Genomic DNA, 26,969 nt, shown 5'->3' with positions numbered 1-26,969 from the left:
GGCCTTACCCACAAAACAGGCAACGAAAATTGATTCATCCAAACTTTCTGTACAAAATTCTCCTGGAAATGAATCTCCCGAAGAGGAACCTCTTGAAGAGGAATCTCCTGAAGAGTTACCTCCTGAAGAGGAACAGGTACCTGAAAATAATGAGATCTCAATAAATTATGTAAGTACAGGAGAAATATTGGATAGAAACAAAATTGTTGTCGACAACATATTTTCATTTAAAGTTGCATTTGACATTACCAGAAGTAATGATGATATTGAACCACAAACCGTCGAAGAATGTCGACGTAGAAATGATTGTCCAATGTGGAAGGAAGCAATTCAGGCAGAATTGAACTCACTAGCAAAACGTGAAGTATTTGGACCTGTAGTCCAAACACCTGAAGGTGTATCGCCTGTTGGATACAAGTGGGTATTTGTACGAAAACGAAATGAGAAAAATGAAATTGTGAGATACAAAGCAAGACTTGTTGCACAAGGTTTCCTGCAGAAACCTGGTATTGATTATGAAGAAACATATTCCCCTGTAGTGGATGCAATTACATTTAGATTTTTGATTAGCTTGGTAGTTACAGAAAGTTTGGATATGCGTTTAATGGATGTGGTTACAGCATATTTATATGGATCACTTGATAATGATATATACATGAAAATCCCTGAAGGATATAAAATGCCTGAAGCATATAATTCGAAATCCCGAAGTATTTATTCTATCAAGCTACAAAGATCTTTATATGGGTTAAAGCAATCCGGACGCATGTGGTACAATCGTCTTAGTGATTTTATGTAGATGATTTAAATCTTGTTGGGACTCCAGAAGAGCTCATAAAAACTGCCACATATTTAAAAAATGAGTTTGAGATGAAAGATCTTGGAAAGACAAAATTTTGCCTTGGTTTACAAATTGAACATTTTCCAAATGGAATTCTTGTTCATCAGTCAACATACACAGAAAAAGTCCTGAAGCACTTTTACATGGAGAAAGCTCATCCTTTGAGCACTCCAATGGTTGTTCGGTCACTTGATGTGAAAAAAGATCATTTTCGCCCTCGAGAAGATGACGAAGAAATTCTTGGTCCTGAAGTACCATATCTTAGTGCAATTGGTGCTTTGATGTATCTTGCAAATTGCACACGACCTGATATAGCATTTTCAGTTAATTTATTAGCAAGATACAGCTCTGCACCAACTCGAAGGCATTGGAATGGGGTCAAACATGTTCTACGTTATCTTCGTGGAACAACTGACATGGGATTATTTTATTCAAAAGGTTCAAATTCACAATTAATTGGATATGCAGATGCGGGTTTTCTTTCTGATCCGCATAAAGGTAGATCTCAAACAGGATATCTATTTACAAGTGGAAGTACTGCTATTTCATGGAGATCTGTCAAGCAAACACTTGTTGCTACTTCTTCAAATCACTCAGAGATTGTTGCAATTCATGAAGCAAGTCGGGAATGCATATGGCTAAGATCAATAATTCAACACATTCGAGAAAAGTGCGGTTTATCCACAATCAAAGATAGCCCGACAATATTATATGAAGATAATGCTGCTTGTATCACACAGATCAGAGGAGGATATATTAAGGGTGATAGAACCAAACACATTTCACCAAAGTTCTTTTATACACATGAGCTCCAGAAGAGTGGTGATATTGATGTTAAACAGATACGATCAAGTGACAATTTGGCAGATTTATTTACCAAAGCATTACCAACTGCAACATTTAAGAAGTTGGTGAATAACATTGGAATGCGCCGACTGAAGGATCTTTCATCATAAACAATTGAAGCTCTTCATGCTAATGAGGGGGAGTAAAATGATTATGCTGATTGTACTCTTTTTCCTTCGCTAAGGTTTTTCCCACTGGGTTTTCCTTTGCAAGGTTTTAATGAGGCAATCTTAAAGCATACGAAGGCACACAAGAATATTGTACTCTTTTTCCTTCGCCACAGGTTTTTTCCCACTGGGTTTTCCTTGGCAAGGTTTTAACGAGGCATATTTTTAGTGTATGGTCATCTAAGGGGGAGTGTTATGAATGCATTCATGCATTTGGTGGATGACCATTTAGTTCCATCTCTTGGAATTCTACACATTCATGTCATCTTTTAGAATTCCTATAACATCCATGTAATAAATTGATTAACCCTTTTGTTTCATATTCCCCATTTCATATTCCTTAACCTCCCATTATGATTTCGTGCCTATAAAAGGGAGTATTGAGTTGTATGTAAATCACACAATAATAGAGAAGAATAATACATTGTTCCTGAAGAACTAGTTTCATATATTGCAATCTTTTATCTTGTCTTGTTATTTTCTTTAATTTTACAACAGAAGAATCTTTTTTTTCTTTTTTTTTTCTTAATTTGAGAAAAATGTGTGCCCAAAGAATTGTATTTTAACTATCCAAATGAGAAGTGCTAGTAAACCAAACAAATAAACCCAAAAAAATTTCCAAACTGATGTGGCAAAGGTTTTTAAATTAAAAAAAAAAAATACAATTCTCTCTTCCTTATCTGCCACTCATGGTCTGCTACGTTCGTTTGGAAATTTTTCTGTGTTCATTTGTTTGGCTCTCTAGCACTTCTCCTATCAAATTTTGAGAGAAAAAAATGGCATTATGTCGTTAGTGATGTAATAAATGATGAATTAAAACTGTGGAAGAAAAGAGGTTCATTAATTTACTATACTAATCCAAGAAAAAAAAAATAGGGAAAAAAAAAAAAAAAAAAAGAGCCCGGTTAATTGGTATGACTAATCATGACTTTTAAAAGCTACATTTAACCAACTCTCAAGGGTTGTTACATTATTTCCCAATGTGAAGGGAATCAAAAGTGGTTCCCTATACTTTATTTTAATATAAATATTTATCTTTCTTCTCTCCTCTTTCAACTTTTTGTCTTTAATTGGGGATTGTGTTGAAATTTTGTGAAAAAAGTGAGGTTTAGTAGAGAACTTGTATTTTGTAAAGAAATATTATTTTAATGATATAGGAAAAGATAAGAGAAGCCAAAAAATAATTTTGTGCTCTAAACTTAGAAAAAAATAAAAAAGAAATTGCTACTAATACTCTTAGTAAAAAAAATCATAATCAACACCCATACCCTGCAATGCACCATGTAACTGCTTTTAACATGTTTTACGAAAGAATGTCCATTTTAAAGGAGATAAGGGTGTATCATTAATTGGGTGCATTTACTTTTTTCCCATTTTGAAAGGTCAAGATAAAAAATAAAACACGGGTGACAAACATGTTCTTTATTCGTCTTTCTTAAAAATTGCCACGGGATTTTTTTTTACAAATCTAAGGCATTGAATCCATCTAATGGCTCAGAATAAAACACCCAGTTTTTTAGTGGATGGCATATTCCTGAGGCTAAAAAAAATTTCCCTCCAAAGGCTTCGCTTTTTCCCTCTAAAAATAATTTCCCTCATAAGTGGGAAAGGGGAAAATGATCAGATCCCTTGCTTCTTCTTTTTTTCATCTCGTTCTCAAAAAAAAAACCACCAAAAAGCTTCGACATTTTGCAGATGTTTCGAACAGCAACCGGTATTTCTAAGGGAGAATCTGAGAAAAACTACCAAGCAGGATAGCACTATTGAACCATGGTATTTCTCTTTTGAGTAATTTGTCCATTTTTATTGTTTATTTGGATCTTTTAGTGGGTTTGCTATATGGGTTTGGGGTTGTTTTATTGCTATTTGTTATTTATTGTCTGTGTTTGGATCGTTCCTTTTTATTTTTGTTTTGTTTTGTTTTTAAAAGAGCACACTTTAATCTAAACCTAAGTGCATGTAAGAGCCGATTAAAAAAAAAAAAAAACCAAACTAAACCTAAACTTAAGAGCCAGTCAAGTCCTAATGTACGTGTATATATATATATATATATATCCTTGTATAAAGTAATGTCTTTTATTGACTTGTATAATTTTATTTTTTGTTTGTTGATGACAGAAATATAGTTTTATACCCAAAAAAATATGGATAGCATTACAGGTGATTCCCCTCAAAATATGAATACTCAAATGGATTGGACACCTCAACTTGATATGGAATTTAATACTCTGGAAGATGCATGAAAGCATTGGGAAAATTAAGGAAAGCAAATGGGGTTTGGAGTGAGAAAAAAATTTATAAATAACAGTAAGTTGAATGAAAAAGTAACATCTAGAGGATTTGTTTGTTGAAAGGAAGGTGTTCGGGGAGTAGACAAGCGGGATCATCTTTAAACTTGTCATCGAGATGAAATAAATACTAATTGTCATGCACGAATAAAAAGTAACTGCGATTCATAACCTATCAGTTGAGAATTTACTTGAAATAAAAACTAATTGTCATGCACTAGCTAGTTTCATTAAATTTCTACCGGTAAACTTATACAATTATACATTTGTTCATACTTGAATAGAATAATACATCTTATGACAAGTTAAGTGTTATCTTGTTTTTTAGGTAACTAATTAATGGATTCAATATATATATATATATATATATATATATATATATATAGGAAAGAGAAAAACTTTCAAGGACTGTGTAACAGTGATTAGGCTTGCAATAGATGACTAAACTCGCCAAAAAAAAAAAAAAAAATTGGAGACAAAGAAAATTAGGTAGTAATAAAGGCGCATGTAAAAAAAATAAAAGACAAAAAAAAGAAAAAAGCAATCATTTTGTTTATTGTCATAAACCCAATTTTTGTCATAGTTTGGTGGCATAGGAAATTTGTGTTTTCGATAAACCAAGGTAGAAATTCATCCTTCATAGCCATGTCTGTGGCATTTTGGAATTAAGCACAACAAATACGTACGTAGTTCATTTACCAAAAGGGAAAAGGGGTCGGTATAAATTATAATCTTTTTTGTAGAATTACTGTCATGTATAATCTTTTCTGTATTTCTGTCTCTTCCTCTGTATTATTTCATTGGTTTATATCCGCCTCTATTGCTACGATGTTTGAGGTGATCATTTTTCTTCTCAAGGAATAAAAAAGAAAAAAAAATAAATAAATAAAAAAAAAAATGGTGTGAAATGGCAACCCGATAAATGGAAGAAATTGAGTCGATCAGCAAATGTTTCAATTGGATACAAAAATCAAATGAAAAAAAAAATAATAATAATAATAATAATAAATAAAGAGAAGCAAAGAATCAAGTAAGAATGTCTAATTGATGGTCTTAATTAGAACAGTGAGCCTCCGAACCACTAACCCATTCTGTGCGTCCAAATACTCATGGTTTCGAAGTTGCAATGTACAGTCGCCCACCCAACAACGGAAATGATGGAGTTGGCGCACAAGCTAAGGGCCACCCCAAGCGGACTCTGTGACCTGCAGCACCTCCGCAGCCATCGCCCCAGGTCACCTCGCTTGCCACACCTCGCCAGACTGGCTTCGCCCGCGTCCAGCATGCCGCAGCCTCGCCAGCGACCCTCGAGCTCGCCGCGAATCTGCCTCGCCAGCGAGTCCACCTCGCCAGGGAGCCAACCTCGCCAGCGAGTCTGCCTCGCCAGTGAGCCAACCTCGCCAGCGAGCCCATCCCGCCAGGGAGCCCCCTGTCTCGCCTTCGCACCGAGCCCGCCACCTCGCCGCGATATCCAGACCTCGCCTCGCGACAAGAATGCCGCAGCCTCACCCCGCCTCACTGGCCTAGCACCTCGACCTCGCCTCGCTCCGGCGAACTCCCTCTAGAGACCGGGCGAGCCCAGGCCTCGCATGCCCAAGCTTCGCCGCACCAAATGCCTGGCCCTCGCCAGTGTCGCCTCGTCATCGCCGGTCGCGCCACGCCACCCCCGGCCTCGCGCCTCACCTCGCCGGCGACCTCATCTCAAGCGAGCCCGTCTCGCTGGGGACCCGCCTCGCAGCAACCTCACCCTCGCCGACCTCACCTCGCCTCATGCAGCAAACCAGCTCCCCGCGATCCCCGGCCTCGCCAGACCAGCGAATAGACGTCCCCCGCGAGTCCCGGCCTCGCTCCGGCGAACTCCCTCTAGAGACCGGGCGAGCCCAGGCCTCGCATGCCCAAGCTTCGCCGCACCAAATGCCTGGCCCTCGCCAGTGTCGCCTCGTCATCGCCGGTAGCGCCACGCCACCGCCGGCCTCGCGCCTCACCTCGCCGGCGACCTCATCTCAAGCGAGCCCGTCTCGCTGGGGACCCGCCTCGCAGCAACCTCACCCTCGCCGACCTCACCTCGCCTCATGCAGCAAACCAGCTCCCCGCGATCCCCGGCCTCGCCAGACCAGCGAATCGACGTCCGCCGCGAGTCCCGGCCTCGCATCGCCTCATCTGCGACCCAGGCCTCACTGGAGACCATCAGCCTCACACTCGCAGTTTGGCCTCGTCCCGCGCAAGAACCTCGACAAGCCCACGCATCGCTCGCCGGCGACCCAGCTCCCAAGCTTCGCCCGCAGAGCCTCGCCTCGCCGCAACTCGCCAGCGATATCCAGGTCTCGCTAACCCGCTACCACCTATCCCACCAGTGAACCTTCTGTTCCTCTAGCGGACCGCTGGTTTAGCTAGCGTCCCGCATGCGACTCCAACCCAAGTTCGCCGGACTGTAGGTCCCGCCAAACCCGACCTGAAGTTTGCCAAAATGAGATTCTCAACTTGGGGTTCGCCTCCATCGGACCTTGCACGACAGCTCGTCCAACCAGCTTCGGAGTCACGGTGACTTCGCCAAAAGGTTCGCCGATACCTGCAGCTCATTAGCTCTCGTCGGTCAAGTCACCGCCCCCAACAAAGGAAAACTAAGACAAGATAAGTCCATTTCCTTAACTTGGATTATTTTACTAATATTTCCGTGAAATATGGGAAAAGCATGATGGCTGGCTCTTCTCGTGACATTTAATAAACTCAAATTTACTATTGTGCCATAGTTATTGACATCTTCTCCAACCTTGGAGAAAAGGGTTCTTTTCTGAAAAATCCATGCAGATCCCTTCGCTCAGTTGCACCCCCTCAAGCGTGAGCTCTCCCAAACGAGTCTGAATGCTTCATGAGTGGCTTGCCAACCTCCCCCATGACGTCCGAGCCAGCGAACAGCGACCCCGTCAACCAACATTCCAAGATCGTTGCGCTTCGCCGGTGAACCAGCACTCTGGCCACGCCTTGCCCGCGAACTGGCACCTCGCGAGCCCAAGCTCGCCGTCGCCGGACCTCACGAGTCCAAGCTCGCCACTCCATGCCATCAAGGTCGCCTCAAGTCTCGCCTTCGTCGGCAAAACCCGGCTTTGCCAGCGAGCCCGCCTCGCCTCGCCAAACCTGGCACAGCCCGCGACCTCCATGTCGCGCCAGTCCGCTTCCTCCATGACTCGCAGACTCATGACCTCCACGGCCTAGCTGGACCTCCTTGAGCACGTGGACTTCATGCATTCTACAAGTCTCACCCGGCAGCTCGAGGTTTCACCAGCCCGGGAGGAGCGAGCTCGCAAAACCAGTTGGCCTATAATTTGGTTAACGGACCAGCGGGTCCGCGCCGTCGCTGGACCCACCTCGCCGGGTGGGTCCCGCCCTCACCGAATGGGTCTCGCCCCCACCGGATGGGTTTCGCCCTCGCCTATGGTCAAGTCGCTGGACCCACCTCGCAGGATGGGTCTCGCCCTCCAAGGGTGCGCGAACCTCGCGTCGCCGGACCCGCCTCGCCGGCCTCACCTAGCTTCATGCAGCGAACCAGCTCCCCACGAGACCCGGTCTCAACCCGCTCGTCTCGCCGCCTCGCCCAAGGTTCGCCTCCACTTAGCCTCACCAGAACCGGCGCTCAACCTCGATGCGCTGCGCCCACCTTGAACAAAATATGTCAACCCTCATTGTCGTTCTCTCTCATCATTGTGGTGGCGTGCGCCAGCGTGAGTAGCTGTGAAGGGGTCTTGAAGTGTGCCAAAGAACGCATGTACTCGAGTCAAGAGGACGTCACAATCATTACTGCATGTGAAAACACATGCGAAGCTAATTGTCGACAAGTTTCTGGAAGGAACAATGCTATTCCACTAGGATGGCCTTGATGTTTCTAATTTAGTGAACGAAAAAGACGCACTGCCCACCAAGTATCAGTATGTGAGGGATGAAGTAAGAAGGATACAGTAGAAGAAAGCTCAGGCATTCTACAGTGGTCGCCGGCTCCCAACTCAGGGTCGCCGACCCTCGCCAGCTCTTCTCCCCTATTCTCTGCGAACCTCCGAAGCCGCGACTCACCGCAAAAGTGGGAAGCGCGGCTGCCCTGTCCTCCAGTGGCGAACTCTACAGCAGCCTCCTCAGCTTTCTGAAATTGGCAGATACACCTGCAAGAGTCAGGTCATAAGCCTGGCCCTGGATATACCGGTAAGGCACAGGTGCTAGAAGGTTCACTTCGAACTGTCTTAATAATATCCGTTTACCTCTTTAAACTCATGGTTAAGTCACATCTAACGAAAGAAAGCCTCGCATAGCTGGGTTTTTTGCTCGTCTCATCTCTTGCAGGATAACAAAAAAAAAAAGGATGACACAGTCCGTCCGCTAGCTAGGCAACTAACGGACATGGGCCTTCCCGCAGTGCCACCTATGAGATAAGAACCCGTGTTACCGATTAGCATTCTTTGGTTTATTATCCTCATTTTTCTTTGTATTTATCTGCGTCAACAATTGTTGCTAAAGAATGTGTATATATTCGTGTATGCATAAATTCTAGTATATTGCTCGGGTAAGGAGAGCTCCCCACCTTATTGATTTCCGTAGTATATGACATTTCATTCGAAGAATAATCCAAAGAGCCCCAAGGGCTTGTGTGTTGTCACGATGTGCAGTAAACAGCTCGATCGCAGGTGGTCATTAACCCTCACCTTAGCGGTCTCTGGACTTGCATCCGTGCGATCACCCTTTCGTACCTCTCACAATTGCATATATGCGCGTATCAGACGCCCATTCAATGACTACCCCGGCCTATTACATAAGATGAGCTCACATGCCTTCTTTGTCTTATTCTCATTACTTCTAAAAATGATGGGTGCATGCCCTATAATTTTGCATATATACTATACCTTGATGGCAAATTCATGTGAATAGAGTGCCACGTTCATCTTTTGGCATACCCCATATAGTAGGATGCTTTGATAAAAAAAGGGGGTGTCTTTTGTCTGACATGCAATTCACATGCAGAGCTTTAAAATACTTGTGATGCCTAGTGACTCACGCACCTCCTACAGTGCATGAATAAAAGATATATATATATATATATATCACATTGGGTGACCATATGAGTGCGGAAGGAGACGTGCTCACAGTGATGGAAACGCCTACGCTCGAGTGGCATGGCACTTGGCTGCACTAAAGCCTAGATGGGTTAACGAGAAAGAAAAAAAGATCTAGGAGCGGATCTCCTTTTCCTATTTTTGTCCAAGGACCAAGACAACAGGGATAAAGGGTCGATGACATCGCTTTGACGACCGCCAGGCCTCCGAGTTGCTTCTTGTGATAGCCAAAAATTTCGGGGGTAGCTGTATAACCCTCATACCATCATCTTACTAGAACGAGTGGCGTCTCGCATGAAGATAAGGAAATCAAATCATTGATGTCCCTGGGTTTCTTTGTATGGCTGCTCTCTACACAATCGGTCTTCTTTCGAACAACAAGCAACACCTCCTTAGCGGAATGCCTTTCTGAGCTGCATTATCCTAGTCAAAAGCAGCGACCAAGAGGGCAAGTCCACTATCCCGAAGAGCTCCTAGGACAATGATTGCCAAATTCTAGCCCCAAGGTTCCGACAAAAATAATTATCACTCCCAAGGAGTTCAGCTTCCAAGGCTCAGTCTCCGAGCACCAAGTAGTGCCCTCCCGATTGCCAAGCTACAATGATCAGAAATGAACGATAGAATGGAGTAGTACCTTAGAGAAGTACGCGGGTCTCTTACCCGCCGTAATACTCTCGCAACTGCCACCCGCGCTTGCGCATACGGATAAAGATCTCTATTGCAAGTAATTTGTTCCTAACAGCCATCTAAGACAACTTCTCGTGACTCACAGTGAAAAATGGGATAGACCAGTGTTGGTCTCGCAATTGGTTCGGTACAGGGCCGGCTCAACATATTTTGGGGCCTTAGGCAAAACTTTGAAATTGGGCCTAAATTTTTTTTTTTTTTTTAAGTAACAAATTTTTTTTTTTTTTATTTTTTATTTTTAAAGTAACACACACACACACATATATATATATATATATATATATATATATTTAAAAATTCTTCTACTCGCTTTTTGAGATGCAAAATTTCTGATTAAATTTTTATATTCAAGATTTTCTAATATCTTTTTTTCAATTGATAATATGGCTAAGCCATTTAATCTCTCTTGTGACATTGTTGATCTTAGGTAGGATTTTATCAATTTTAATTTTGAAAAACTTCTTTCTGCAGAAGCAACTGTAACAGGTATTATCAATAAAATTCTATAAGCGATACATGCATTTGGAAAAGAATCAAGTCTTTTTATATAATTTAATATGTCAATTGGAGCACTTTCTTCTATTTGTAAAATTTCTTTTAAAACTTTTAGTTCTGAAAATAAATCTAAACCATCAAGATCATGTTTTAGGAAAGATTCTAGATTAAGACATTTATTTTGCAAACTATCATCATCTAGTGATTTTAATTTCTTAAAATTAAATAAAAAACCAAAAATATTTTCGTATATTTGAAATTGTTCAAACCTACTTTGAATTGAAGAAATAGCTTGATCTACTATATATAAGAAGTAATCAATTCTAAAAGATTCTTCAGCAGTTTGTGTTGTCTCGTCATTAGCATTCTCATCAAACTGTTTCTTTCTACGAATTACACGTTTTTCACGAAAAACATGTTCTATTTCCATTATGGTTGCAATCTCTTTAGATGAAATCATAGCCGATGTAAATCCAGTTTCTCTATAAGTTTTAAAATAGGAAATAAGACCTTCTAATTGATCTATAGCAACATCAATATGCATGTCTTTCGATTGTAAATTTTTACTAACAGTATTAACAGCAAATAAAATATCATACCAAATAGTCATACTCAATAAGAATTCAAAACTTTCAATCTCATAGGTTGCTAAACAATTAGCTTCACTTTTTGTTTTAGGATCTTCACTTGTTTTTGCTAATTGTAGCAAAGCCTCTCTTATTTGTGGAGTTTGAAATTTTATTGCTTTTATACTTTCAATCCGACTTTCCCAACGTGTTTGTGATAATGGCTTAAGAGTTAAACTTGGCACATTATCTAGTAATATTTTCCATCGTTTTGTAGATGACGAAAACAAAGTATATATACGTTGTACAATTCCAAAAAAAGATATAGCTTTAGGGCATGAATTAGCAATATCACATAGTACAAGATTAAGACTATGACAACCACAAGGAGTGTAAAATGCTTTAGGATTTATATCTAGTAGTCTTTTTTGCACCCCTCGTTCTTTTCCCTTCATATTAGATCCATTATCATAGCCTTGTCCTCGTATATCACTAATGTTAAGTTCAAGTTTTTTGATTAACCCAATCATTTCAATAAAAAGACCTTCTCCAGTAGTTTCATCTACTGTTATAAATTCTACAAAATGTTCTTCTACTTTTATTGGATTTTCTGAAATATTAACACATCTTAAAATGAGAGACATTTGTTCTTGATGACTTGCATCTGGGGTACAATCAAGTATAATTGAAAAATATTTTGCTTCTCTAACTTTTTCAATAATACTCCCTTTTACTTCTGTTGCTAACAAATGTATCAATTCATTTTGTATATTATGTCCAAGATAATGATTATGAATTTCCCCATCTTTAATACGACGAATATGCTCTTGCATTACTGGATCAAATTCTGCAATCATTTCAATTAAACTTAAAAAATTTCCATTATTTTCTTGGTAAATTTTTTCATTTTGTCCTCTAAATGCCAAATTATTCTTACCAAGATTCTTTACTACAGCAATAATTCTCAATAATACTTTTTTCCAATGATCTTTCTCTTTATTAATTTGTTCTTGGACATTTTTATCAATTGTTTTATTTTTTAACAATCTCATTTCTAAATCAATCCAATCATTCATGTTAGTAATATGTTCATTGGTTGTTTCATGACTTTTTAGTTTAGCACTAAGATTTTTCCAGTCATTAGTCCCTTCATTAGCTAGTTGCATTCTATTAGGTTTTGAATTAAACAACTTGCAACAAAAACAAAATACTCTATCTACATCTTTTGAATAAACTAGCCATTTTCTATTATGTTGCTCCCCATTTGATAATTTTCGTATATAATATGTATTAGAAAAATGCCTAGAGTTCTCATCTTTAGGAAAATCTATAGTATTGTATCTTATTGGACCATTTTCTACTAACAAATCCCTTAATTTTGCATCAATATTTTTCCATTGGCCTGGATCATAAATATTTGTAGCAATAGATTTAGATACATCAATAACATTTTCATTATCTTCTAATTCTTTTTGAAGAGTTTCTTGTTCATTTATGAGTTTTTCACCTAAATTATCCTCAATATTTTGTTTATTGTTAATAACAAATTTATTTAGAGCTCCTCTTTGAGATTCAATCAATTTATCTATTTTTCTTTTTTTTTTAAGTTTTTCATATCCAGATGCATATTTTCTAGTAGACATGTTTAATTAAGAATACTAACAAATTAAACAAACACGATTTATCAAAAATAAATTATGACTATAATAAAATAAATGACAAAAATAGAACAATAAAACCTGATTTGGCAAAGGAATTATGAAGCAGTTCTTGAAGATAGGACAAAAGACTTAGTCACTCGGAGTCGGAGAGGAAAAGAAAATGATGAGATAGGTAGAGAAGAAAAACTCAGAAAAGAGCAAGCAAAGAGGAGAGGTAAAGTGGCAAATATAGAGACTGAAATTTAAAATGCCCATAGTGACAGCAATTTATATTTTTGGCTTTTAGCTTTTCCTATATGGCTAAATAATAAATAAATAATAAATAATAATATTTTATTTCTTCTAACGTTTATATTTTTATCAAAAACAAAAATTTCTAGTCTCTAGAGAGAGGCCAATGGCCATGATGATGAATGAATGAGGTAGGCTGTAGGCATGTATAGGGTACTGTAGCGTCGGGTACTGTAGCGTCAGGGCACTGTAGCGTCGGGTATTGTAGCGTCAGCACTGTAGCGTCAGCTCTAGATGTCAAAAGGCTTTAATGTTGTCTTTTTTTTTAATTTATTTTTTGAATTATTTTTAAAATTTATAATAAACTTATTAATTGAGGTCTTATTAAATCGAGGCCTTAAATTTTGATAAAAAAATTTTTAGGCCCTACTAAAAAAAATTTGGGCCTTCAATTTTTTTTTTGGGTCCAAAATAAATTTTTTTTTTTTTTTTTAATTTTTTTTTTAACTCAAAAAAAAATTTTTTGGGCCTTATTAAATTGGGGGCCCTAGGCGAGGGCCTAACTCGCCTAGGGCCTGAGCCGGCCCTGGTTCGGTAGCACACGAAATAGTTTCTTACCTTATTATAGACCTCGATTTCAGGTTGCGGACTTCATATTATTTTATTGCCGACCTCAACTTCAGGTCGCAGCTTCATTCTTCCATCAGCGACCTGGGTCTCAGGCCGTAGGGCCTCCAGCCCTCAAGCAAGGTTTGGCAACCCTCGATGGAAGGTCTCCCGACCTCCTATCGCGGTCTTATTATCGACCCCGACCTTCCAATTGTGTTTTTCAACCTCCAATTGCGGCCTCAGCTGGCTATCTCTGACCTCAGTCGCTAGAACCAATCATAAGAAAGTCACACCTCTAGTGCCAAAACTCGAGCTGCGAATCACCGTCAGGTTATTATAAGCTTTCATTAGTTACCTTGCATACATAATTGCTCAATAAATCTGGACACACATGCTAGTCACTTACAATAGTCAGATAGTGACACTTTAAATGATATTGGATCATAATTCAATTATACTTGAGCTAACAAGCAGCGCAACTGCCATATATTGTTTTGGTATCTTCTGAGCCTCCACATGAAATACATGCGCCCATGAGGCCCAACTCCACCATTGAAGTGATAGCCCAATTGGGCCAAGGTTGTTCTTACTTAATAGAAAACACCAAGTGTCAAGGCTGCTCGGCTTTCGATGTATTCCACATTCGACCCACAGGGGGTCCCTCGCTTAGAACAAAGAAGCCCACGCATCTACGGAGCATCGAGCATCTAAACAAGGGTTTCTATCTTGTCTCCCTCTATGTCATTACAGGTAAGAATAATGCTATGAACCCTCGGGTTCCTTTCGGAGCAAGCCTAGAGCTTGGGCCCCATCCTACTATGGCATAAGACTGTACCAAGCGCATACCCTTGTCATGGTAGGATAAGCTCAAGGCCAGGTCCTAATCCATTCATGGCATAAGACTGCGCAAAGCGCATACCCTTGCCATGGCACGGTGACCTACTCCCGCCAGAGGCTAGGTCCTTTGACCCATTTAGCCAGAGACAAGGTCTTTTGACCCATTACGCCATAGGCCAGGTCCATTAACCTATTAGGCCAAAGGCCAGATCTGTCGACCAAACCCAGCGAAAGACTAGGTCAGGCGACCTGTTTCGACTCCAAACTAGGCCCAGTTTGCTCGCTGCATAAGGTTGCTCTTAGGCACCTCCTTGATATGACACGGCATCCTATCGCAATCTCGACCCGAGCCAGCTACCGAGCTTCAACCCCAAGCATAGCATATTACGAGTCTCGCCTCACACGGCTAAGGTAAGCTTCTCTCCACATACTTACTTGATGCATACCTATTTATTTCTCTCAGTCATAAGAATGTTATTTGCTCAAAAGCTAACTAGGACCAAGGTCCTATATTCATGGCAATAAGTAGTGAGGCTACTGCATGTGTTTCCCTGTCGGTTTCTAGATTTATACAGGAAGTCCCCAATCTTGCAAAGCTCCAGTAACCCATCATGGTAGAGCGCCAATCGTAGACATCGCGCAAATCTGAACCACCAAGGACGACAAGGACCCTACTTCGAGTTCACTAGACAAAGCGCACAAGCCTCATCTCAGGACCGCTAAACCTACGAATGACGAACGACACCAAAACGCCTCCAATCACTGTGATGTCCAGAACTGAGTTTATGACGGTTGCCAGCGGCTTCAAAAGGCTGTCTTAGCTAGCGCCGAACCTGCCTTGGATCCACCTCAGCACCCTTGAGGAGTCGCTGACCCCATCACTGCGACCAACAACCTCCATTGTCACATTGCAAGGAAGCTGCTTATGCGATGACAGACAGAGCTAGATACGAGCTGCTAGCCAGCGGAGTCCAAGCAGAGGTTGGCAGCCAAACAATGGGCACTCACCCCTACGGTAGCAGAGACCATTGGCTTTCCAGGAAAAGCCGAGGTCCTCCCTCGCCAAAGAGAGTTTCCTAATAACTTCCGCCGGTCCTCTCAAGCCAAGACACGACGTTCACAGCAACACTAGTGCTAGTAGTCCCTCCTGCAAACCATCAACACCATCGCCTCACCTCGAGGACAAACCAGCTCCTCGACCTCGCCCGCAGGCGCCCCATCCGGCACGCTTGCCGCCAAGCGCGCGAACTCGCCCAACAAGTCTGTAGCATCACCGACGAGCATACTAGCCAACCAACAAGTTCACGGTTACGCCAGCAGGTTGGCGAGACCGGGCCTAGCAACTTGGTAATCCTGTCACGACCCCGCGGATCCTCTAGCAAGCCAACGGTCGCCGACCCAGCATGTGCTCAACATCCCGTGTCTCCGGTCTGTGCGAGCTCCCGGCAAAGTCTCCGCGAGGTCCGATCTCCACCAGCCAGCAACGCCGACCCTAGGCCGCACTCGCGACGAAGCAAGAATGCCACTAGTTCCATTCTCTTCAACTAGACTCCGGGATTCTGGGATTCTTGGACCTCCCTAGGTCACAACTGAACACTCCCAATTGAAGAACTCTCAGTGGAAGGCTCATCTTTTGATTTGATCGGTGCGCGAGTATCAGAAACTCCCTACCTGGATAGAAGAATAAGGTCTTTTTCGACTATCGGATTCCTAGTGCACATGAAAGAGGCTCCTATGGACTTCTATCTTTCCCTGAGGGAAGCGAGTTGAAGCTGGTTCAACTCTTGGATTAGATGCCACCAAGGATCATTCGCCAGCTGCTTATACAAAAGACTCAGATACCGAGCACACCAGCTGCCGTCATCCGAAAGTTAACTTTGACAGCATGTTTCGACCCTGCCAGAAGTCACGGACCCTATCTTCAGAGTTCGCCAACCAGGCCTACCGTGATCGCCAACTCTGGAAAACCTTCTGCAACCATCTATGCTGAGTTGTTCCCGCCGCTGCTTTAGACAATTTTATAAGTGGCCTTGCAAACCTTCAGGCGACAGCAAGCCCGCACAAATGGCACCATCTTATATTTTTGGCAACAACCTCGTTCTCGTCTCGCCCGCGACAACATCGGCCTCACCTCGCCCCGCTGGCGGCAACCTCGCACCGCCATGCATTTCCGACTTGAAACTTCGATGACAAAGAATTGCTGCTACTCCGTCCACAATCAATGCTCAGACCTAAAAGACACAACTTTACCTTTCGAGACAGCAAGGGAAGATCAGCCCCCTTATCTCCTATTCTGTCACTTGGAGTCTAGTGAGCAGTATCTCTCGTACCTTGTGGGAATGGAAAAGTTTCCATACCCCCTCGACAGCATCAAAGCATCTGAGCATATCAGAAGTGTTCCGGCAAGTACACGAAATCAAACACATAAACAGCGTGTCCTTTAAAGCTACTATTCTCCAGTTTTTGATTCTCCAACATGCAATGATTGTCCGAGAACTCCACCGACATGTTGCGACCAAAGAAGCTCGAGCACAAAAAGTATCCTATTCCATTATTGACCTCGATCTCGGGTTGCGGTCTCGCCATTTCATTATCAACCTGAGCACCTCCAGGGACTACTAATATGCCTCGGTGGGTCGCCAAACTAACCCGCGACATCTCCAAATCTGTGAGCAGCCGATTGCGCAAGCACCTTCGCAACAACCAACACTGCACATCGCTCGCCACCTCGGCTCGCCCTCGTCGCGACCTCAGAATGTGCCTACGGCATAGACCTAGTGGCCACAAGAATGAAATGAATTGTCAAACAGCAATGTGAAGGAGAACAGGCTTACAGCCTCTAGATGATCCTTCAGGATTAAAGGTCCCGATAGCCCCCAAACCTTTGCCCAAGACGTGACATGCGACAGGTCTCATCTTGCCTGGTTCAGGTATGTCCCTTTTTGGCATATTGCTTGACTCCCGCATATTTACTTTATTTTACCGTGAAAATGTTATTTTCCTATGAGCTAACCCAATCTGCAGCTATCTATATGTGATAGTGAGTAGCGAAGCTACTCTATATGTGTTTTTCCTGCTTGTCTTGAGCTTACGCAGGGAACCTCAAGAAATGCATGAGACTCTCATTGGCCAAGATAGTGATGTATCTATCAGACGAAGGTCCTACAAATCCGCTTTACCCCGACTGACAGGGACCGGGCCCCAGGATCGCTCAATGAGGCATAAAAACCTAGCACCATGTTCGTTGAACATAGGATATTGGATCGGCGAGCTCATCGGCAAAGAATTGGCGAAGGCCGAGCCGCCCGCTCGGGCGGTAAGCCCCGTACACATAATGGGCCCGCGACGCCTGAGGTCGCTGTCAAACGCCCTGCGGACAACACTCCGCGCTTGGTAAGAAGCAAAAAGGTAAATACATTTACAAATTCTCCAAAGATTCCTGACACTTGCCTACCATCTGAGTCGACCATGAGAATCAGGGGGTAACTGTTAGGGATAAAATATGCCATCCTATTTATATTTATTTACCATTTTGCTATTGCCCATTCATATAACGACACGTGTCACCATTGGTTTATAAAAGGAGAAAGCTCTCGCTTTCTCCTTAACTGGATCTCTCTTGGCCTCTCTCTCACACACGTATCTCCCTCTCAGAGGAGATTCTTATCTCTCCCACTTACCTTTATCTTTCTCTCTTCCACATCTTACTTCACACACACAGATTAACGAGCATTTGGGGCGTATTATAGTCATATATTTTAACCCATATATGAGATGCTAACTTGAGCGTCGGAGGGTCTTCGGAATCCCAACCGGAGACCCCTGACCGTGCTTTTATTTTGCAGAAACACCATAGATGTACAAGAATCTCTTTCTCAACCCAACAAAGAAGAAAAGTTGCTGGCTAGCCGTATTGTGGACTAAAAATTGCACCAACAAACCCTATTAACCTCTAACCGCTTTGTAAAGAAAATTTTTTTAAAAAAAGTTAAAAATATTAAAAAAAAAAAAAAAAACCCAAACAAAGTCGTTTTTATGGATATGATAAAACCCTACTATATACAACATCATTTCTAGATTATATATATTAACCTCTAACCGCTTTGTAAAGAAAAAATTAAAAAAAAAAAAAAAGATAAAAATATTTTTTTAAAAAAAAAAAAAAAAAAAAAAACCCAAACGAAGTCGTTTTTATGGATATGATAAAACCCTACTATATACAACATCATTTCTAGATTTTATATATATATATATAAACATAAAAACAACGTTGTTTCATGTATTTTTATATATAAAAATATAATATATATTATATACATAAAGTTAGTTAATGTTTAACGGTTAGCGGTTAGCGATTTTTTATAATCACTTCCAAAAGCAATTTGTAGTTAGTGGTTAACCCCTAGTTTAAACAAAAAGCAATTTAATAGGTGTACGTGCTTCTTGCATTTTAGACCAAATTTGACCTTTGCGTATAAGTATATGGAATGTTAGCTGGAAAAATTAAAGAAATCAAAATGGCAAACATGTTTCAATGGCATTACAAAGAGAGAGCTAGGGGTGGGCATTAACATTTCATAGACTTCTACGAAAGGATAATTCATAGCAGTAATACTTCATTAAACTCAAGTTTAGTATTGAAATTATATTTCACAATTAATTATAAAATATTGCAAGAATTATTAGAAATAAAAAAATGCAAGAATTATTAGAAATAAAGTATGATAATGTTTAACTTGAAAAAAAAAAAAAAAAAAAAGAAAAAGGTGCATTTAAACTATTATCAAGTGTTCTATTTAAGTCAATATTATACTAACGGAACCAGTTAAATCATTTGATGGAATTTGACTGTATGAAGTTTTTTTTTTTTTTTGGTATACCTCAAGATCTCTAAGTTTATTAAACCACAAGAAATGATTTTATATTTTTCCCTAATTACAATGATAAATTTTCAGAAATTGGAGCCAAAAAAAAAACACTAGAACTAGTTCGCAATAAAAAAAAAAAAAAAATGTTTTTCATGTTTATAATATTAAATTAAAATATTTTATCAAATTAAAATTCAAAAATATATATTTTAAAATTATAATCAAACTTATCCTAAATTTCAATAAATAATAGAAACAACATATATTTACTTGTGGTCGTGATAAACAATAAAAAAAATGGATGATTTTTTTTCACTGTAGGGCCCACTTAAGAATAAAGGACCAATTGGGTTTAGGCACGCAATATAGCTTGTGAATTGGGCTTTATTTTTTGACAACGAAAAGCATCACTTGTTTTGTTGATTTGTGATGGTCCCACCATGTTAGCGTACTTTCCTTATTTAGCAACCTATGTTTTAGATGCATTTATTTTATGACCAACTTTCCTTATTTAGCAACCTTTTATGACCATAGAGATTGTGCAATGACAAAGAATGCAAGGCTATGTTGGCCATTGGCCTTAGAAAGAGAAATTGGTCTGTGCAACTGTAACAAATTTGATTGACGTGAAAAAAAAATATATATATATTTTGTATTAAAATAAAAAATAAAAAATTGTTTTATAGTGATTTTTTTCTATTTAAATAGTAATAAAAAGTTATTAATGCAATATAAAAGGTAAAAATCTTAGGATTAATTTTAAGATAAATAGTAAAAGTAGTAGAAGTCTATTTTTAAGACCATTGGCAGACAAGTTAATGTTGTGTTTGGATTAATATAAATGACTTGACAAGTTAATCAGAGTAACACAAATCCAACACATAATCTCAGTTTGCTAGGCCAACCCTACGGAGATGTGCAATCTTTGGACCAATAAGAGATGCCGATAGTGCAAAATTTTCCATGCTTATTAGTTTTATATTTTGATCCAACTACGTACAAGCAACCAATGCAGCCCATACACGTACCCTTCAAAATGGCAAACTTTTGTTCACGTTGGGAAGACTTTATATTCCAAAATGGGAAAGTGTTGTGTTTTTCTCTATCTTCCAAAAATGAAAAAAGTTAAGAGCGTGTATTTCTGAGTGTGCTTGGTGTGAATCACTCCACTAGGATTGGATGGATTCGTATGGTCCCACAAATGGAAGGACAAAAACTCCCTTTTCTCAAACAGGAAATATATAAACTGTTTACTTTTTCTTTATGTCAATAGAAGTGCATTATTAAGCCACGTAGGCACGCATGACTTATCCTCCAATGCTTTTATTCCAATAAATCTGATGAGTGCACTTAGTTAATATACCGGGTTAAATATTTTATTTATTCTTGTGTTTTAATTTTTTAATTTTTTATTTTTATAGTTTACTTTTTATCACAAAAAGTCTTTCTAGTTTGCCTGAAGACAGAGATTGTCCCTCCGTCAAAATTTCGTTCAAAATTTAATGGTACACCACATCAGCATCAATCACAATTTAACACATGTCCATATAATTAATTAATTAAAAAAATAATTTTTTTTGAAAAAATTAAAAACATTAAAATAAACATTAAAAATGATATTTAATCAAATTTTTTTTTAAAAAAAAAAAAAAATTGGGGTGGCTGTTATTCTTGTATAGGTGTTTAATATTTATTTATTTTTATTCCTTCTATCCGTGACAATGCAGTGGAAAATGAACAATGCCAAAGTGTTTAACAAACACACCCTTATATTCTCAAATCTCATTGTCGTTTCATTTCCACACAAACTAACACAAATGTCACCATCGATCAACAGCCGACAGAAATTGACAAATGATCACATCTACAACCCTACAATAATTCCATTCCTTCAAATAATTCCACCTCGGGGTTGGCGTGCAAGCTACCCCACTCCCTTATTTTTTATTGGTTTTTAATTTCTTAGTTTTACATTTTTACGATGTGTATCAAGTGTAGTCGTAATTTTATTGACTTAACTTATCACACTAATGAAACTATTGTTGGCTTCCAATAAATTTGGACAACTGACAAACAAAATATCTTGCAGCGGGCAGCGGGCTAACATTTTTGTTGAGTTCGTTGCGATGGTGTTCCTCTGTTCACGTGGACGATGACTCTTATAATATATTTTGTGGAGTGTGATTTTGATTGTCATAAAAGATTTTTAATTCTTTTTAGTAAACACCAATTAATTTTTAGATTAGATAGTCAAAGGCCCGACCCAATGAGTTAGAGGCTTCTCATAAATTAGCTCATTTGTAGTTCCTTTTAATCTTAGGGTATCTGAAAGAAATATTTATAAATTATTGAATGGATGGACTGTTTGGGATCAATATATATTAATTAATTAATAGTCTTCAATTCCTTTCTCTTTTTTTTTCTCTTTTTTTTTTTTTTATTCAAATAAAGGAAACCGGGAAAAGGGAAACAACATTACAAAGGAGGGTCTTTGTCACTCCTTACACGAATAGAACTTAGAAAAGGAGAAGAAGTGGGAATGCTTCTGAACATAAAGTGGGAAGCGGCCCATTTAACAACTTGATGAGCACAAAAATTGACACATCTAGAGGTCTTTAAAGCTGTCCAAACCGGGATAGAGAGCAAAACATGCTAAAGATTAGAAATAACAGGAAAAAGCCCAACCAAAAGAGGGGGATCCTTTCTTTTTGATTGTTTATGAAGACTACCCGTAGCAAAGTAGATGAAGACTTCACAACAGCAAAAGCCATAAAGTCTTCAAAATCACATCATCACGATAAAACATGAAGACCCACGAGATAGAGGCATCCAATGATCCAAAACATCAAAAAATAAGAAGCAATTATGCAAAAGTTTCAAAAGCAAACAAATAATGTCTTCGAATCACCGTCAAAAACAAATGGTCACGACAAAAAGTACTGCCAGCTCACAGGAACAGAAAATGGACCAAAAGCAATAATAGTACTTGAAGCATCCAAAGCTTCAATGATTCAGCCAAAATTATCCAAAAGCTTCAATGATTTGTACTGCTTGGTGTGGCCGAAACCACCCCCAATGGTGGTTGGGGGTGGTTTCGGCTACCCCTTGGCTCTCGGCCACCCCCAGTGTGTACTAGGGGTGGTTTCGGCCACCCTCAGTTTTTTTTTTTTTTTTTTTTTTTATTGAAAAAAAAAAATTTAAGTAGGTGCCACGTGTCAGCATTTGATTGATCTACATGACTTTCCGTTAAGTCAACTAACGGTCAACTGACGGAGGACTAACTTGGTTTATTATCAAAACCACAAGGACCTCCTGTGATAAAAATAAAACCCCAGAGAGAAAAAAAATAAAGTTGTAAAACCCTAGGGGGGTTTGAAATATTTAACCCTTTTAAAAACGTAATTTTTAAAACGTAGTTAAGTGTTTTGTAAAATCATGAGTTGTCTTTTAAAATTGCAGTTTAAATTGTGGGTTTTCAAAATAGCATATTCTACCTGCCATTTGAAAATAAAAATTTTATGCATTTTAAATTGCAAATTTTTTAAAAATCAATGCTAAACAATATATTTTCTGCAATTTAGTTTAAAATTCAACTTTTTTGTCTAAAAAATCACAATGTAAAATGCACCTTAATTAGGTCAAGACGTACATAATTTGATTATGATGAATAAATTGTCTTTTAAACTATAGAAACTGTTATTGTATTTTTATTTTATTTTTAGTGAGTATGTGGTTGATGATTTCAAATCTCAGAAAAAAGTTGCAGATGAAAAAGGCTATAGAATGATCAAATCACTCCCATTGTCCCGCATAATAGTAAGAATATGGGTCATCAAATTTATTCTTGGATCGACTAGTGAGGAGAAAAGATAAATGATTTAATTAGATCTTAATTATTTACAGTTCAATGCTAAGTGCACCATAAAAGCGTTCTACAGTCCATACTACGCGTGTATACACTTGTTTAGAATTCTTTTCATTTAATGTTCCCCCTTTTAATTAGGACAAAAAAAAAAAAGGCTTATGTTAGAATAGGTAATAGATCATAACTTATGAAGCTCGTGAAAATAAAGAAAGCAAAGCAAAGTAGCGAACAACCCATATTAAGCCATTTTGTGCCAAATGTTATATTATATAATATATCTCCTCCCCTCATCATCAAAATTAAGAGTGGAGTCGAGAGAATAATGAGATTGATCTTTAGCTGCTGTAAATATTTTAGTTTGTTTAGCTTTTGTGCAATTTGCTTTTTATTAAAAAAAAAAAAAAAAATTGTGGCCGTCGGGCCATTTTTGCACCCCTAACTTTTTTTTTATTATTAAAAAAAAGAGGGGGACAATATAGAATTTTGGAATAAAATTGGTCGGATTGCAAAAATTTGGAAATTTTGGAGGTGCATTGCAAAAATTAAAACATTGAAGGTCGAATTAAAAATTACCCCAAACTTTAGGGAGTAAAGTGTAATTTTTCCTTATTATTATCAAACAACTTTTTATATCTTTCTCTCCAAAAAAAAATGTACTGTTGTATTTTTAGTTTGAAAAAAAATTTAATGTAATGTGACATAAAAAGTTAAAACTCTTTTTATATTTTTAAAAGTACTTTGTGTTTAAATTGTTTGTTATTATGTTTTTGAAAATGACAATAAATAAATAAAAGACGTTTAAACATTTTTTATCATTTATTTCTTGTTGATTTGAAAAGATAGAAGAGTCTCTTTAACTTTTTATTGAGCAATTAGTCTCTTCATAGTTAGAAAACAAAAATAAAGCAAGTGAAAAAAAAAATAAAAAAAATAAAAAATTAGTTGAGACTTATATAAAAAAAGAAAAAGAAAAAATTAGTTGAGTTTTTTTAAAAAAAAAAGGATTGGTGGGACCTTCTACTAAAAGTCTAAATTATTCTCCCAATGCCCCCACACCAAAACCTCCTAAAAAAACAAAAAACAAAAGCAAAAAATAAGTATAATCAAAAGATCAAATGACTCGTGACTTGGCAGGAAGATTTTTGTACTTTATGAATTTTTGAAAGGGAAATGTTAAATTATTTAACTGAAAAAAAAAAAAAAAAAAACAAGAGAGATTTTGAAAAACTTCCCAAGAAAAAAAAAATTATTGCAGATTGTGAGGAAAGTCTTTCCCTATCAAGTGGATTTCTTTCCCGGGGTGACATACACGTATACCACCAAAATCCTATATTCTTTCATCAAATATCATGTCATTTGCCCTTTAATAAGTAATAATCATTCTTCCTTTCTCACTAAGTTTTTCTACAAAATGCATGAAAAGTTATCAGTAAAGTAATAAAAGAGAATTGTTACTTTAACATATTTCAGTGTGCTAAGTTAATCCAATAAAATCATGCCACATGGCACACATTATAAAGGAGGGGTTAGGGGTGGTTAGGGCTAACAATTTAACCTGCAACCTACAAATTCAATACGAACATTACACGTAGTTTTAAGTTTAGAGTTCAGGTCATAAGCGTGACTAGGGACAGTTAATAAATATGTTGTGTTTGGATTAATATAAATGACTTGACAAGTTAATCGGAGTGACACAAATCCAACACATAATCCTATTTTGCTAGGCCAACCCTATGGAGATGTGCAATCTTTGGAGCAATAAGAGATGCCGATAGTGCAAAATTTTCCATGCTTATTAGTTTTATATTTTGATCCAACTACGTACAAGCAACCAATGCAGCCCATACACGTACCCTTCAAAATGGCAAACTTTTCTTCACGTTGGGAAGACTTTATATTCCAAAATGGGAAAGTGTTGTGTTTTTCTCTATCTTCCAAAAATGAAAAAAGTTAAGAGCGTGTATTTCTGAGTGTGCTTGGTGTGAATGACTCCACTAGGATTGGATAGATTCGTATGGTCCCACAAATGGAAGGACAAAAACACCCTTTTCTCAAACAGGAAATATATAAACTGTTTACTTTTTCTTTATGTCAATAGAAGTGCATTATTAAGCCACGTAGGCACGTATGACTTATCCTCCAATGCTTTTATTTTTTTTGGTCCAATAAATCTGATGAGTGCACTTAGTTAATATACCGGGTTAGATATTTTATTTATTCTTGTGTTTTAATTTTTTAATTTTTAATTTTTATAGTTTATTTTTTATTAGATAAAGTCCTTTTGGTTTGCCTAAAAATAGAGATTGCCCTTCCGTCAAAATTTTGTTCAAAATTTGATGGAACACCACGTCAGCATCAATCACAATTTAACACATGTCCATATAATTAATTAATTAAAAAAATAATTTTTTTTTAAAATTAAAAAATTAAAATAAGCATTAAAAATGATATTTAATTAATTTTTTTTAAAAAAAAAAATTGGTGTGGCTATTATTCTTGTATAGGTGTTTAATATTTTTTTAAAAAAATTAAAGGATTTAACCTTTTTCTTTTTCTCTCTCTTCCTCTTTCTCTTTTCGCATGAGATGTAAAAGATGCTTGTGAATATGATGGACTTGATGACATTGACACGTTTCTTTCTTCTTTTTTTCTTTCATGTTTTGCTTTCAATCTCTCCTTTTTTCACATGATCTCTTGTTTGGACTCTTTAGCCAAAACACATTTCGTGAGTGGTGGTGCCTTGTCCTTTTTATTCGTGCCTTGTCCTGTGAAAGCAACTTAGCTAGGTCCTAATACCTGAAAAAAATAAAAAATAAAAAATAAAAAAACCCATAGCTTGCATTGCGAGGGCCCACTGTTCAGTAAAGGAGGGAGCAGAGGGTAGGGGAGAATGGGGTACCATCATTGAATGCTGAGCTTTGGCCTTGTCAATTTCCCTTAATTTGATCAACAACTTAAAGCTTTGAAATCAAATGCGTATTTTTATTGAGTAACTCTCTCTTTCTTTTTTTAATTAAATAAATATATACTATCTTATGACTCAAATAAATCTTTTTTTTTTCTTTTAAAAAAAAGAACTAATTACTCTCAATAACAGTTAAGATCGATGCCACGTGCCTTTAGGTTCTTTTTATAAAAAACAAATTACACAAAAGCTAAACAAATTAAAATATTTACAGCAACTAAAGATGCCCTGGCCTCATGACTCTACTCTTAATTTGTTGATGCGGGGAGGCCAGGACATATATTATGAGAGCCCCTGCTGGGCTGTAATATCTTATTTTTACCAATAAAATATTGACACATCATTTAAAATCACCAAATATAATATACACAAAAGCACCCTATCTTATTCTTAGAAAAAAAAAAAAAACCAATTTTTCAAGTACCGGCGCCGGTGGAGTTTTTCACTTATTCACCACCTAAATCACACCCATTAGTGGTGTTGGAGAAGGACCCATCAATGGAATTGTCCTTCTGTCAATATTTCGTCTAAAATTTGATAGAATGCCATGTCAGCACCAATCATGATTCGATATATGTTCATATAATTAATTAATCAAAAAAATTTAAAAAAACATTAAGAATGATATTTAAATAAATTAAAAAAAAAAAAAATTGGGGGTGACTAAGGATCATTCCGGCAATTTTTTTTTTTTTTTTTGTTCAATTGGCCCTTGGGTGGATATTAGGACATAATAATTAAAAGTGTAAAGGAGGAGCTACTTAAAAAATCTTGTATACATAATAATTAATGCTAAATAATAATCAACAATCAACAATATTACCGATTAATGTAAGTCCACCGAACCTAGTTATTGCTGAGTTTTATTTAATTTAGTTTGATTTCAAGTAAAAATCACCATTAAACAACATGTAGGGAAGATGCCAAAAAATTCAGCTAATTAACTT

The 26,969-nt window shown here is 38.1% G+C and overlaps 1 protein-coding gene across 1 annotated transcript; it reads right to left on the bottom strand.

The window, feature by feature from the left end:
* Positions 1–8,022: 8,022 nt before the first annotated feature.
* On the bottom strand, positions 8,023–12,178 carry LOC148588142 (uncharacterized). The gene is made up of 4 exons (XM_088514329.1): positions 11,462–12,178; positions 11,087–11,254; positions 10,186–10,864; positions 8,023–8,293 (listed from the first exon to the last, which is right to left on the bottom strand). Exons 1-4 carry the CDS (start codon positions 12,150–12,152, stop codon positions 8,023–8,025), a joined length of 1,809 nt encoding a protein of 602 aa, XP_088370455.1. The 5' UTR covers positions 12,153–12,178.
* Positions 12,179–26,969: the final 14,791 nt, after the last annotated feature.

Source organism: Corylus avellana, chromosome 1 (assembly GCF_965113065.1).
Source record: "Corylus avellana chromosome 1, dhCorAvel1.hap1.2, whole genome shotgun sequence".
Classification (NCBI taxonomy): Eukaryota; Viridiplantae; Streptophyta; class Magnoliopsida; order Fagales; family Betulaceae; genus Corylus; species Corylus avellana.
This window is presented reverse-complemented; position numbering and strand designations above follow the sequence as displayed.